This window comes from Talpa europaea (assembly GCF_964194135.1).
Source record: "Talpa europaea genome assembly, chromosome: 9".
In the NCBI taxonomy this organism is placed as follows: domain Eukaryota; kingdom Metazoa; phylum Chordata; class Mammalia; order Eulipotyphla; family Talpidae; genus Talpa; species Talpa europaea.
Window position 1 is genome coordinate 57867404 of NC_140076.1, and position 15782 is coordinate 57883185.

A 15782-nucleotide genomic window follows, 5' to 3' on the forward strand; every position below is an offset into this window, starting at 1 on the left:
GATCCTCCTTCCCATTAGCCCCTCACAGATTCCTTACCATACCCTCCAGTCTAAAAGTGTCACTTCATTTATCTTTGCCCAGAAAGTATTTACTAAGTGATTCTAAGTGACAAATCCCATTCCTCTGGAAAACAGCAATAAATACACAACTTACCTGTGCAGATTAGGGAGCATGACAATAAAATGAAGAGGGTAAGGAGACAGAGTGAGGAGGAGTACAGGAATATGAGGGCCCTTCTTGCTGTTTCCAGGCAAAGAGAATTTCAAGTTTAAAGGCTCTGGGGCAGGAGTCCATAAAGAGCTGGAGGAACAGTGTAGGGGCTCTGGATGGGATGTTGGTGGGGGAGGGAAAAGAAGGTAGCTGGGGCTAGATTGCATTGGGCTGTGAAGGCCACTATTATTTGGGGTTTTATTCTTAATCAGATGGGAATCTTTTGAGAGCTTTAAGCAGAGAAGTGACATATTGGACATATTCTTAAAGGATGCCCCAATACTCTTCCTAACAGCCTGTTTCCTTTGTACTACTACTTAAAAATTACAATACAAGGAAATAATAAAATAAATAGGTTTATTTCCCCTAGCAGGCAGTTCATTCCATTAGAATAGAGACCATGTCTCTCTCTGTTTAAGTACTTAAATCCAAATCTAAGCATAGTACAAGGCACATAGTATGTGTGCAATAAAATTTATTAACCAGATCAATAAATTCTAACCTCTAGGATAAAGCAAATTTAAATGTATAATTTCCAAGTACACACACGTTTTTTAAAAGATTTCTAAAGGTCCTCAATATGCTTACCTCAACTTTCTCTAACATTAAAAAAATTAAACTGAAACCAACTAAGTGTCCTACTGTGCTTGATATGCTGATACCTTCGAAAACACTAAAGACTCCATATATATTTCATTCGAAGTCTAGAGTAGGTAATGAAATAGGCACACAAAACCTAGTAAAAACAAATTTTGGAAAAGTAACTATTAGAGAGTTATAAAGTTTTCTACTAAAAGATGGCTAGACGGCTACACAATTTTTCTGTGGTCCAGACAATTTCTGAGTCCTCATCATGTGCAGATGCTAAGAACCTCATTTCTCCAGGCTTTCTCCAAAACTACCCAGGACAGCAACAACCCAATGGCAACCCCATAAGGACCAAAGCAAGCAATAAAGACTAGAAAATGGGCTCTCTCTCCTACAGCAGGGTAGGGAAACTAAACTCTCCAAGAAGACACTAACCAAGAGCACAGCACCCAGCCTTCAGTACCTCCTGTACTGAACACCTCTGGAGACTCCAGTCTCTGGGTTGCCTGAGCAGCAGAGGCACTGGCTTTGGAGAAAGCCATTCAATCAACATGGATGGAATCAGGACAAAGAAATTCAGTATCCTGGCCAGGGACCCATGGTTAGAGAGCAATCCACTTGGACAAAACAATCCCATAAAGTGTCTTAAAACCAACAGGTCTTTCTACATCTTTCATTTCCCAGAGATGAATGTGATGATCACAGAAACACTGTTAATATTTAAATATACACAGGCATTCTACCAATTAGGCCATAAAAATATCCTCAAGCCATTTATAAATATTGTAACATTTATATCAGAGAAGCGATACACTTCAAAATTTCTTCTTCAAATATCTTTTCATGGTCATACACAGTACAGTAATTGTTAAGGCTTTATAGCTTCCCTGTGATTTTTTTTTTTCTTATACAGAATCCTCATTTTATTTTCAAGAGACAGGGAAATATGAAGACTATTTTAAGCTGGTTAATTATTTTATACACAGAGTTGGGGCAGACCGATGAATCTGTACTTCAGTGTATTTATGGATCATTAATTTCTAGCCATTTCTCTTTTGAATTAAGATTTAAAAAAAAAAGTTGGCCATCACATACTAGATTCAGTTTGTCTTGTTTTCTTAACATATGCCTTATCAGCTCTGCCACAGCTGAAGTGATTCCAAATTGCTTTATGACACACTTGGATTTTTCTCCTGCTAATAATTCCTCCTTCCTGCTCATGACTGGCAGGCTTCTTCCACACTGCAGTAATGTGGGACAGCTAATTATCTACCAATCCACCTTGCTATTCCACACTTGGCAACTTTTATCTGCACAGGACAGCTGCACTCTCCCTGTTTGAAGTAAAATGTCAGTCTTTGCTAATGCAACAAGACTTACATCACTAATGATGGCTCCACACTTTGAAGCAACAACTCAAAGCCTAATTAAAAATTCAGATTCCTTCTTACTGGCTTGCAGACTTTCACTGCCCTTCCACCAGGGCCCAAAGTATCTTTTTTTTTATTTTAACATTTATCATTTTTTACATTTTATAGACCATATTTTCTTCCCCTCACCCAAGTATCTCTTAAAATACTCCATGCAAAAACAAAATTTAAGGAAATATCCAAGGGGAATCAAGAAAAAAGTGCTACAGTTTGGGCTCAGACTAAGTCTTTAAAATAACTATTATGGTTGGACCAGAACCAGGACATTATCACATATAGCAGATAAGAATTTACTCTCCTGGCTTCCATGCTCCAATTTCAATAAAGCACACTGTTTCCAGTGTGCTTTTCTAACTAAATCATTTGACTATATAATATATAACATACGTGTGTGCATACACATGTATGTGTATACATAAACATACATGTGTATATGTATATCTATCTGAAGTACGGGAAAGTACTTTTGAACTCAGAAAAGTGGGTGAGATAAAAAGGCATTCAAATGGCATTTTGTTTCATCATCAAATAAAAACACACTCCCAAAGTAATAATACAGCAATTTTCAAAGCCCCCCAACCCATCCCTAAAAAAGGAAAGAAGTTCATACTCTTAATGACTAAGGAGAAAGGTACAGGTCTTGACATTCAAATCCTAAATAGAACTTTGCCTGAAAATTTCAGATGGCATTTCCTTCCATGGCTTTTACATAAATAAACACCAAGGAACTAAAGTTGTTTCTCCTCTAAAATTTTGTTATTTTTAATAAAGATGACTTTGGGGGCCTCCCTGGTGGCACAGCAGGTTGAGCACAGGGCTGTGAAGCTGTCCTCAGCCCCTGCAGCATGGGTTCGATTCCTGGCCAGCCAGGGAGATACCCACATGGCACCACAGACTTCTGTGACACCCGCTGCTCCCCTCAGTAGTGTTTTCGGTCCGTCTGCCTGTTCTGTTCCCCACTCTGTCTCTGGTGAATCCTCTCACCCTCCCACGCCTCTGGCCTATACCCCAGCTATTGTATAACTAAAAAATAAATCTTTAAAAAAAAAATAAAGATGGCTTTGGTGGTAGAGGTTCATGTTAAAAACACATTTGCTCTTTAGAAAAATCTAGTATTATAGTAAATCTCAGAATTAATGTGCTTCTTTCAGTGCATCACAGACTCTTAGGTATTCAATAACTGAATATTAAAAAAAAAAAGTCAGCTGTCAAATTAGGCTACTGGCTTTAAGTTCTCAATCATAACTAAGTCAACCATTTTATTCCCCAAAGCTAATATAAAGGCCCCTTAATTAAGTTGTTTCCTTTCCATTTAAGGGAAACTTCTCTTGAAAAAATGAGACTCTCACAGGTTAGTGAAAGGGGTCAAAACTCAAGAGCCATAAAGACTGAGGTGTGAGTTTTCAATCTACCACTTACTGGTGGTGTGATCTCAATGTTTCATCTATAAGAAGGACGTAGATTTGACTTTCCCTCTGGAACAACTCCCCAGTTCTCATGGCACAGAATGGGCTGCAGATGTGAGAGGTCAGGGAGCAAAGGCAAGCCAAGGGTGGGCCTGCTGAACCTGGGTTTGTACAACCCCTCAGAGCAGACCACAGTGGGCAGCCAGCCAGGCAATCAGTCATCTTGCCAGAAATAGGGCGAGCAGAGTAGATCCTTCCTGGACTGGACTTGGGGAGGCAAAGACTAGATATGGAGCAGATGCTGACAGCTGGTGGCTGCTATCTTTGAATCTAAATCACTTTGTCTGTTCCTAGGTACCTAGCTTTCTCCAGATTCCTAGGTTCTTCTCCCAGAGCAGTCCTTTTCCAAATACACAGCTCCTGGGCACAAGAAGTAACTAGGTCCCAACTCAAGCACTGGTAGCTACTGCTAGTCATTTTAAATAAAATGAAGGGGAAATCCTATTTATCTATTCTTAGAAGATGCCATCACAAGGAGCCTTCTGAGAACTCCACACATTGATTAACCAACTCAAATACCACTTTTTTTTCTGGGAGGCTTCCCAGAATCTCCCTCCACCCCCAAACAGGTTAAGATCCCTGATACATTTTCTCCAAGTATCCAGAACTTCCTCTCTCATAACTTTTACTGCATGAGAAATGAACTGATGGGTATCTCAGACCTAACATACTCCCTGGCACATAAACAAGAACTATTTGTTAAAGTAATTACGATGCACTTCCAAAACAATCCAATTTAGAACATTTTTGTCAGAAACTTTTCCTTTCTGTTACACAGAAACTTGCTGTCCCATAACTTTGACAGGCAAGCACTGGTTTTACCTCCCGGAGCCCACAGACTAATTCTACTCTAGACACTGCAAGTTGGTGGTCTCCAGACTGATCCAGCCTGTAGACATATTTGGTTTGGCCCACACGGTGTTGTTTTAAAAATCTGAATTAATTGCCAACATTTTAAGAATGAAAAGATTTTGATTACAAACCAGATACCCAGCTTCTCCTGAAAAACAGAGTCCTGTGGCAACCCGGGACCCACATTACCACTGGCACATCTGGAGGAGCTGAATAAGTCCTGCTGCCTTCAGCCATGGCACAGGGCCTCTGGTTTACAACAGCCAACACCATTCCCTCCAGACCTGCACTTGGCTCACCTATACACATCATGACTCCAGTTACTATTTAGATCCCACATTTTTGGTATTTCTTTCTTATAGTGTCTTGACCCATACATGTTGGTTTAGCCTCCCTCAAAAGACCTGAACTTTTATTTTTTTTAAAGATTTATTTTAACACAAGAACTGGGGTACAGGCCAGAGATGCAGTTGGTGAGAGGATTCACCAGAGACAGAGTGGGGAAAAGAACAGGCAGACTGACTGAAATACACTGCTGAGGGGAGCAGTGGGCGAGACAGGAGAGGTCTGCTGCCCGATGTGGGTTTCTCCCTGGCCTGCCAGAAATCGAACTTGCGCTGCAGTGGCTACAGATTGCCTCATAGGTTGCATCTCAACCCCTGCCCCACCAGGGAGGCCCAAAAGACATGAACTTTTGAAAGGGAAATACTAGAGGCCCTTTCTCTCCCAGACTCCAATTCTGCAATGAGGCACCAGTGAATACTTGCTGACAGACTGATCAAGACAAAGATGTTTATAGCCCAGCTTCCCTTCTTTAATCCTCCACTCTCTCCCACTTAATAGCTTATCTTGCCCCATCCCTTTCTCACTCTTGCCTCCTCTGGAAGGGTGAGAGAACAGGAGTGAGAGGAAAATGGGATCCATGCAACCTATATCACATATCTGTGCAGAGGCCACAAGGCAAGTAAGAAACCTCACAGCTTTCTGGGGAAAACCAGATATGAAAATGTGGGCCATGTGGCATGCCTAAGGGAGAATAAATGCTCCCAGAGATGCTTCTCAAAAGCAGCTTGGGTATTACCTTGAAAGGCTGAGGTGACTGCTGGGCAAAGGTACCAGGAGACATAGCAATGCTTCTGTGATCAAGCTACATTGTCATTGTAAAAATTAAAGTATATACCCTCCAATAACTTATATTTGCTAATAATAAAACCTATAAGTGAACGTACCAATATACTGTGGATTTTATAAAATATGGAAAATATACAAGTTATATGAATACAAAATGTTTTAAGTGAAATCATAGAAGGTATGGAATTTGCTTCAAAGCAATGTGGGGAAAGGAAAAGAGTGCGGAGAGGTAGAGATGAAACCAGCCTGTGCACAGCTGATGACAGATTACTGTTTAAGCAGGAGAAGATCTCATGGACATTCCTACTCTATTCTCTTGACTTTAGTATGTTTTTAAAAATCTTTGTAATAAAAAACGTTTAAAAGTAAGTAAACAGCAGGTCTAGTATTTTCTTCATTAACCCCAAAGGGTGGTTTCCACCACATCCCTGAGGTCTATGGGCCACATTTTGGTAACCTCTGGGTGAGGGGACTGCTGGGAATGAAATTGGCAAGTTCTAAATATTAGGTTTAGGTTTCTTCAGGCTTGGAAGCTACATGTGTTACCTTCCAGGTTCTGGAACTTGACATTAAACAGACTGCCATATTTCTGTTTACTGCCTGATCCAATGTTAGGCTTTGTGCTATATTTCCCTCCATTAACCAAATGAAGCAAAAAGAACACTATAAAGTTCAGAGTGATTTAATAGCAAGAAGTTATACCATCAATAATTGAGTCAAAATTGTTGACTGGTTTCAGTTCTGTTGTTACTGTTGTCAATTCATATTTTGAATTTCATTATATTTTTACACCAGTTCCAAATAAATCCCCTTCCACATAATACCAAAATTCCAGAGTTTTGCAAGGTTCCTGTCTGCATATCCACTTAAGCTCAAGGAAGGAACTCCTCAAGCAGCAACCAGAAATAGCTCCAAGTTATAAAGTGTGAAACCATCTCCTTCCCCTCCCCCAGGCCCCTCCAGACCCAAGAGGATTGGCAAGTAAAACATAAGCACAAGGGCTGATGCCAGAGAAGGCAGATATTAGTGCAGAGGAAGTAGAACAAATACTAAACACGACAGGGATAGTTGATCAGAACAGGTGTTTTAGTGGGTCCATTCTTACCAAGTTCAACTCAGCATCATCCATCGATGGTCAATTTTATTGTACCCCAAACAGTTATTTCAGAAGACAGCAAGGCAGTTAAGTTTTCCAATAGGCTTATATAGGACACAGGGCATACAATCAAACCATGTTATCTGCAGATGCAGGTGTTTCCCCCTAAAACATCCACTATTGCCTAAGTACCCATTCAAATCATGCTAAAACATGCCATTGCTGGTATGATGGGCATGATTTAGGGGAAAATACAAACTGTACATAAACATGAATGCAAATTAACACACTGTAGAGGCAACAAAATTTTTTTTTCTGAAATGAGGTAAGACATGGGGCCACACACCCATTCAGGTATTCAAGATATACCAGTGCCACCAAAAAGAATTAGAAACATCTGGTGATTACTGATTTAGTTATCCTTCCTGTGTGAGGCTGCTGCTCTTTTCAGGGATGGCCTCTGTGTATTGACAGTCACTGAACGGGGAGGAGTAGCCGACTTTGTGACCTCACCAGATGGGCTTGGGCAGCCCTCTGTACTCCCACAAATGCCCTGCAGTTCTCTCTACCGCTGTAATAATCCAGTATACTCTAACACCTCTATAGCTCTTGCTAACCAGTGTATCACACGTAACGCCTCTTTCTGTATCTGTCTCCATCATTACTTGAAAGTATGAGGGCATAGACCAGGCTTTAGTCACCTTGTGTTCCCAGTTTAGTCAAACCAAGGTCCCTCATGGTGTAGAAGCCAAAGTTTGTGGGATATGTGCAAAAGTCTATGGGATGTATGCAAAATTGAACAATGAATGCATGCAATGCAGTTCCACTGCTTACAAAGAAGGACTCCTCTTTCACTTTCAGCTGCAGTCACTATTAACAACGCTGCTCTATATTTTTAGCCAAACACCTCAGCCCTAGTTGAGCCCTTCAGTTCCTGAAGTCGCATTTGGTCTGGCCGCTGCTCTTTCTCAATTTGAACTGAAGCTCTAGTTTGTACTTCAGGTTATTTCTTTTGCTCACCCCTACCTCCAGCCCCTACAGCAGCTGTCTGACCAACCTGCTGGTATGTCTGCCAAGTGCAGTGACTATGGCCAGCCCAGCAGAGCTGTATTAGAGCTAACATCAAGGCAGGCACACTGGCCAAGTGCCAGGCCCTTGCTGTTAGGAAGCCTGTATTGTCATATAATGTTAAATGGGCCCTATAAGTGCCTGGTGAAATGACTCCCAGAGCCAGATATGCTTTCTAACAAGCAAGCATTGTTACTTAACTGTTTTAACTGTGCAATCTCACCTCCTCTGCTAGATTATAAGTTCTTTAAAGGGTCACACTAGAAGACCTCATTGTAATTCCCCTAAACACCTAACAGAGTGCTCTGTGCACAGTAAACTTTCAAGGACTATCTTTCCATTCAAGAACAACAGCACCATCAACACCTCCCAGCCCAAGCTTCACATGAACAAGCGCCTTTGCATACACTATTTCCATTCAGTCCACCGAGCCAAATATGTAGGAAGAATCATCCTCCCCAATTTTACAATAAAGACCGCTCAATTTATAAGTGGCAGAGCTAGGAACCAAATACCAGCTGGGATTCTTTACACTTTCCATGATGCTGCTCGATAAAATCTTGTTGCATGAATGAATACGCAAAATCCAAGTCTCCCTGGACACAGACACACTGATCCCCAGATCTCAACATCCATGGCTCACTCCACCAGACCCCTGAGGAGTGGATGATTAGGTTTCTTACTCTTGCCCAGGATGTGTGATGTCTGCTGGGGTTGGGGGTGAGGTGGGGAGGGGACCCACACAGTATTCTGTGGCAGCTTTCTGGGATCTCAGGCAAAATTAGTTGGTGCAAGTCACTGAAAGTTTGGTTTATCTGGTCCAATATTAGCGAGTACAACAACAAAAATACATGAGTGGGCAGCCTCCATGAGAAGACAGCTTGACACGTGATCTATCGGCAAGAACAAAACCTATGCCATGGGAAACTACAGCACTGAAAGGCAGCCTAATTTTTGTTTTTGTAAAATTACCCTTTGCAACCTCCCATGAGCAGTGATGTGCTGCCATTCAAAATAATGCAGCAGGCCTTGTTTGAGGGCTATTTTGTTATTTCTCAAAATTAAAAATTGTCTTTGGACAATTTTTGGAGCAGGAGAAGCAACCAAAAACAGACTTTTTACATACAGACTACAGAAAGTTTCCCATCTTCTTGATGCTGCCCTAAAAAGCCGGTACTATGCTTGAAATGCCAAGGTCAAATGAAAGAAGTCAATCCCTTAAGCAAGAGAGGACATTCTTTTCTTGCAAAGAGACATAGGCCCTTTCTAAGTCCTTCATATCTGCATTTGGGTCTGACCCCACACCTTAATGACCACATGAAGTAACCTACCTCTCAACAAATTAGCTCTACAGTTACTTACAAAATCCAACATTCCACAGGATATGACTATATAATCTGCACTTTCGGTAGCTAAACCCACATAATTTCAAACCCACTGAACAAATCCCAAAGGTTTACAAAGGAAAATGTTAGGTTCAAAATCTTTGTTATTAAGGGTCAGAAATCTAACCTGCCTTAGATATTATTTTACAAGTATTCCCTCCAAAAAGCCAGCAGTCTAACAAATTAAAGGGACTCTCCCCAATTTTCCCAAATGGAGTGGCAGATCAGTGTATAGCTCCAGAAGAGGAATTTAAATACAGTATGTGCTTTTCCTTTCAAAAAGGGAGAGAAACCACTTCACATTTTACCAGACAAAAAAACCCTGTCCCCAGGAGGTCAGTTTCCACAATGAGGTTGCAAAGGTGTTAGAAAGAGGCCAATAGGGAGGAGATAAAGGGCCATTTGGGCACAAACCCCCCACCGACCAGCTCTTTTTTTCTAAAGTGTCTCCTTTTCAACAGCGAAGCCTTTTAAAACTACATTTCCTTTGGATCTTTACCTGAATGACAATGTGTTGGGATCCGATTTCACCTTTTGTCAAAGACCCAGTGAGAAACAGTAAAATTGCTGTCAGCATCTTAGGGAAAGCAAGTCCTTAGCTTTACCCACAGAGGGGAAAAAACCCTGAAGATCCCTTAGTGATGGGGTGAGGACGACAAATACCTATCAGGCAGTCCCAAATTGCAATATATTAAATTTCCTTTATTAAGAGGTGTCTCTATGCAAAAATACAATTAACTGAAACATTCACCAGTATGTGTGGGAAATTCTCGGTTTTTTTCCCCCTGCCATTTAGCTCCATTTCCTCTAAGAGTTACTTCAAGCCTAAAAACTCTGTCAGCAATCATGCATATGGGAAAAACTATAAGTGAATCTAAACACAAAAGATCTGCATAGGACAGTTAGATGATGTATTTTAAAAGTTTGTCTATTATGCAGAGGAAGAAAAATCTGACACTATTGCACTTCAGGGCTGGGTGTCTGAAAATAAACACACAACTACCTTTTCAAGCAAACTATCCACTCCTCATCCCAATAATCTTTCACCACACTATAAGAGGTCTGAAAAACTGACTTCAGGAAAACTGTATCCTCTGGGGAGGAGAAAGGAGGAGGAAATGTGCTATGGAGTGAGGTTTAAAAAAAAAAAAAAGACGTCAGAAACTTGAATCCCAGACTGAAAACATCTCTCCCGGTGGGAGGTGGAAGGGTGGTCACAGCAGAATCGTAATCAGAAACCCATTTCAAGAGTACATTCCTGGAAACTTCGCTCTTTCGAAGACTACATTCATCACCTTTACTGCTGTTAGAATGCTTGAAAAAAATGGGGTTATTTTACGGAAGAATGTTATAGCATAGGCTTCGGAATCTGAATGTCACCTTAACCTCGCCTAATAGTGGACCTTTGCGACCAGAAGATTAAAATAATGGCCGGGTAGGCTCTCCCGATGGTTGCTGTTGAGCAATATTTAGTGCTTTTGGTTATTAGTAGCATCTTCAGGATATCTTATTAGCCGCAGTCAATCTTTGCTAAGCCCCCACCTCTCCTACGGAGGGCTGAAGTGGTAAACAAGCTAGAAAAGATGCACACTTACGCACCGTGTTCCCTTTTTCTCCTCCCGCACTCCCTCCCCCCAAACACAATACAAACATCAGGTAGCAGACGGCCTGCAACCAACAGCATTAACAGCGGAAAGCAACAACAACAACAACAAGTCCCTTAAACAGGACAGCACTCAGGAATTTACTAGGAATCTACCAGGCCAGCCTCTCCCCCAACAGCCGGGCAGGGAGAAGCGCAGAGTCCACTCTCCGCCGGACCCAGGTGGCCCTGGAGCCCAGGAGCGCACCCTCCCGTGCGGTGCGCCAGGGTCAGGCGGACGAGAGGAAGTGTGTCAAGGGCTGGGGTGGCAGCTCGGAAAACTGAGCCAGGCCGGCTGTCTTCTCCGGGATGGGTACACAAAGAAGGAAGCAGAGTTTGCAAGGGTGGCGGGGAGGGAAAAAGTCTTCAGGAGAAATATGTGCAAATGCAACAGAAATCGGAGAATCTCTGCCCAGATAAGAGCATGGTGTGTGTGTGTGTGTGTGTGTGTGTGTGTGTGTGTGTAAAAGAGCATGTGTGTGTGTGTGTGCGCGCGCGCGCATGGGTCGCATGCAAAGGGCAAGGAATTCTGCAGCAGAAAGGGAGGAGTGCCTTGGGGCATGGACGAGAAGTTGGTGTGTAGTCGCAAAGGGTCTGTGCTCCTCAGAGAAGTCGCTGCACGGTCAAGGGGATCTGCACAGCAGCATGAGACCCGACTCCCCGCAGAGGGGAAAGGCAACAAGCCCGGCAAATTCCGGAGCGCGAGGTGGGGGTCACTTACCTGCATGGTGACAACCCCCAGCTCCTCAGCCGCCAGTCTCCGCATCTGGCTCGCCAGCACTTGCGCCTCGTCCAGGATGGAGAAGTCCGCGTCGGCCACGGCGCCCAGAAGCCAGCACGCGACGAGGCAGAGCAGCCACAGGGGCGGCCGCCGCGCCCCGGCCCCGGCCCCGGCCCCGGCCCGGTCGGGCGAGCCCCGGCAGCAGCCAGCCAGGGCGGCCGCCCCCGCCGTCTCCTCTTCCTCCGACTCGCGAGCCATGCGGCCTCCCCGCACTCCCCGCCGACGGGCTCCAGGCGCCGGGAAGCGGGGAGCGAACAACGGGAGGTGCGCCCAGGGCCCGCTCGGCGCACCCCGCAAAACTTTCTTCCTTCTCTGCAGGCGCCTCAGCGCGCCGCGGCAGCGACGGCGCCCAAACTTAGGGGGCGCCCGGCTACTGCGCGGGAGCGCGGGCGGCCACCATCGCCGGGCTCCGGAGGCGGGCGGGAGAGGAAGCGGCCGCCCCAGCGGTCCCCAGGACGCGGGCGCCGGGGCTGCCCCGGGGCGCGACGCGGCGGGCGTCTGGGAGAGCGGCGGCGCCCACACGCGGGCCGCGCGGCCGCGGAGCTGACTGACCGAGCCGCGCGCGGACGCGCTTTCGCTTCCCGAGTCCGGGCGCAGCCGGGAGGCTGAGGCGAGGGCGGGGGCGCGCGGCGGCACCCGCCGGGGAGCGGCGACCCGGCTGCTGAGAGGCTGGAGCAGCCACCCGGGCGAGGAGGGAAAGGGGGAGGTTAAAAAAAAAACAAAACACACACACACACACACACACACACACAAAAAAAAAACTAAAAGAAAGAAAGCGCTGAGGAAAAGGGAGGTGTCTGGTGCCACCACGCTGCGCCCCGGCTCCGTGCACTTCCCGGCTCGGCCGCCGCCGCAGCTGCGGTGATTTATGGAACCAGCGAGAGAGGCGGGGAAATTCCCCCGGTCGCCCCTCCTCTTTCCCTCGCTCCCGCCTCGGAACCGCCCCCCACCCCCGGCCCCCGACACGCTCGGGGCCGCCGAGCCGAGCTCCGCCCGGGTACCGGTCCAGCCCGGGGCCGGCCACCGCGACCCTCTGGTTCTGAGGGACCGCGACCCGGCCGGCTCTCCCCGCCGCCGCCCGCGCCCGGCGCCCCGGGGTCCCCCCGAGCCAGGGTTCACCCCTGTAAAGTCCCTTTAAGTTTTAGGACGCTGGCTCTCTGCCCGGCGGAGATTTGGGGAGGAGGCAGCGCCGTTGGTGCGTCCGCCGCTTTCCCTCGCGGATCCTAATAACAATAGCCAGCCCTCGGCGGAGCAGCATTTTTTTTTTTTTTTAAGAAAACCAGTTACTCTGTGCCCGACACCGGGCTCTGGGGTTTGTGCACATTATCCTTTAATCCCCATCACATCCCTATGAGGTACGTGTCTTTATCCCCAATTTTTAGGTAACAAAGACTGAGGCTTAGAGAGATGGAATAAATTGTCGAAGGTCACCCAGGGGATAAGAGGCAGATCCAGAATATAAGCACAAGGCTGACTCCGAGGCTTTTGCTCTTAAATACGACAGTTCTTTTCTGTCTCTTTGGAAATGAACCATCTGATCCCATCAAAACAAAAAACAAAAGGAAAAAGCCCACACAAACCACTGAACCGGAGTTCACCCCGCACCGCCTCGTCTCCCAAGCTCGGGGAGACCAGGTTCACCTTCCTGCGGCTCCTGACTGCTCGCCCAGGTTCTCTGAGAAATCACCTGTTGGAAGCACCTGGAACTAGCGGATGGTGGAGGGGCTGGGAGGGGCGAAGGCAAGGCCGCCATTCTTCCCAGTCTGTGAGGTTGCTGCTTGCAGCTTCCAAGGAGCAGAGCCTGGCCCAGAAAATGAGGGACTTTCCGGGGGCCAGCTCGCAGGAACAGAACCTGGATTGAGAGCTCTTCTTCTTCACCGCAAAACCTTCTGTTTTACGTCGACTATATTGTATTAAAAACTCACCTCCTGTAAGCGTTCCCGCGCCCATTTTACCTTGTTGTTTTTATTTCTCTGTTCTCAATTTCCGGTCCGTGTGGTCTCTGCTATGTAATAGTTTTCATTTTTCTGACACTGCCGCTCTTGGGACAGGCACATCGGACTCTTGCAGCGCCATCTCACAGTGATGGGTCTTTGCATGACTCACAGAAACTGGAACTAAGGTAAACTTGTAGAGGGTAGGGACTGATCCATCACCCACATTTAGCTTAGTCCCAAGAACGTAGTAGGTACTCTAAAAATGATTCTGGAATTAATAGTAGGATTAAAAAAAAGTCTACCTGTTTTCTGTTCTTAGAATCGATACTTGATAGACAGATGATCCTATAAATTTTTTTATTGTTATCTCTTAGCATGTGATAGCTAATCTTAAATAATCCATGTACTGTTTTAAGCAAAGAACAAAAATAATAATGGTGACTTGACTAACATTATGATTTTTTTATATTGGATTCTTCAGAGTTTCCATCACCAAAGTTGTCTCACATTTCTAAGCTATCCTGAAATGCCTTCAAAATGGCTTCTCCTTCTTTGACCATCTTTTGTACATTAATATTTCTTAAGAACATGTTTCTGGAGATTTTAATTCTATGTCCTCTTTTTCCACTCAAAGGTTATTTTCAAGAACTCTCATACACACCTATGTCTTCAATTATCACCAAGACGTCAGAGTTTTATAAACCTGTAAACAAAGCTCAACCTCCTCTTTGAATTGGAAAACCGACCGTTTACTGGCTTCTCTCCTTTATATAAACCAGACCTAAAACGCATTCCTGCTTTCTCCACTTTGAACCTAAATCTGTCACCCACTCCCCAAGCTAGGGACTGTACTGGCTACACTCATTCCCTATTGTCTCTCATCTGTCTCCTGCTCTGTTTGTAGCTCATTGGCTGACTCCTGCTCCTCATTCAGCTCATCAGCTTTATAACCATTTCTCAAGCCTCCCTGCAGTTAATCTCATTCCCTTCACTCTCCTTTTTTTTAATAAATAATTTTTTAAAGATGTATTTATTTATTCATTTATTTATTTATACAAACACTGTGTACAGTCAGAAGCGCAGGAGGGTGAGAGGATTTTCACCAGAGCCAGAGGGGAGAGCTGAGCAGGCAGACTGACAAATACTGCTGAGGGGAGCAGCGGGCGGCAGGAGAGGTCTGCGCTCCGTGTGGGACCCTCGCCAGGCGGCCAGCGGCCGGGGATCGAACTGGCGCTGCAGAGGCTGCGGGAAGCCTCGCAACCCAGCGCTCAACCACTGCGCCACCGGGGAGGCCCTTCATGCTCTTCTTTACACCAAACTCAAAATTGCCTATTTAGAAATAAAATCTAAACTTATCACTAAATAACCTAAATATTTCTGACAATCCATCACAGAGAAATAAATTTAACACTTTGTGTTTCAGGCTGTCTGCTTTTCTGCCTCTATTAAAGCTACTCTAACTCCTCCCCTTCTCAATCTTCACCACCTGAAGAAAACACCTTTGTTGGCCGTCTTGAAAGCCTTCGCCTTCTCTCCACCTGGCAAGCCCCTCTTCAGCTGAGATGTCCCCTCTTTGAAGCCTCTCTGACACCGCCCCCCTCCCCCGTGAATTTTATTGATCCTCCCTGATACTCCAAAGCTCTTGTTTCTTCTCTCAGAACTTTAAGTCCCAGAATTTAACAAGCCATGTTGTGATTACCCATTTGAAAGTCTTGTTTTAACCACATAATGCTTCTTCTTTGGTCTGCAGACCATCTATAGCCTCGGGGCACTCTCAATAAACAGCAAATCCCCATGCTCTATCCCAGGTCGAGTGAAGCAGAATCTCTGGAGGTGGCCTGGGTTCTGGAATATGTATTTAACAGAACTCCTCCCTTGTGAAATGCTTTTAGACTGCCAGTAAGCTCCCAGGATGGTAACTCATCCACACCAAAGCTCTAGCATTTGTCTAGTATCTGTTCCTGGTAGATAGATGTTTAGTATCCAGTAAAAGCCATATGATTTTTCCTATGTCAACAGTGGAGGAAATCTTGGAGAAATAGTCATTTGCCCAAAGTAAAGCAATGTTTACATGGTGTTGCCAGTGTGCAAACCCATGTCTTCAAACACCAAATGGCAGGCACTAAGTTACTAGTCTGGTGAGAGAAAATGTTTACACAAATGTGTAAACTAGTACATGATTGACCAATAAAAGC

The 15782-nt window shown here is 45.1% G+C and overlaps 1 protein-coding gene across 1 annotated transcript in view; it reads right to left on the bottom strand.

Moving 5' to 3' along the window:
• Positions 1–11848, bottom strand: part of CACHD1 (cache domain containing 1) — a gene marked incomplete at both ends in the record, with an annotated part of 197494 nt that extends 185646 nt beyond the window's left edge. Inside the window, 1 exon segment of the mRNA XM_084242212.1 lies at positions 11591–11848. Within this exon segment, the coding sequence (XP_084098338.1) occupies positions 11591–11848 (258 nt within the window).
• Positions 11849–15782: the final 3934 nt, after the last annotated feature.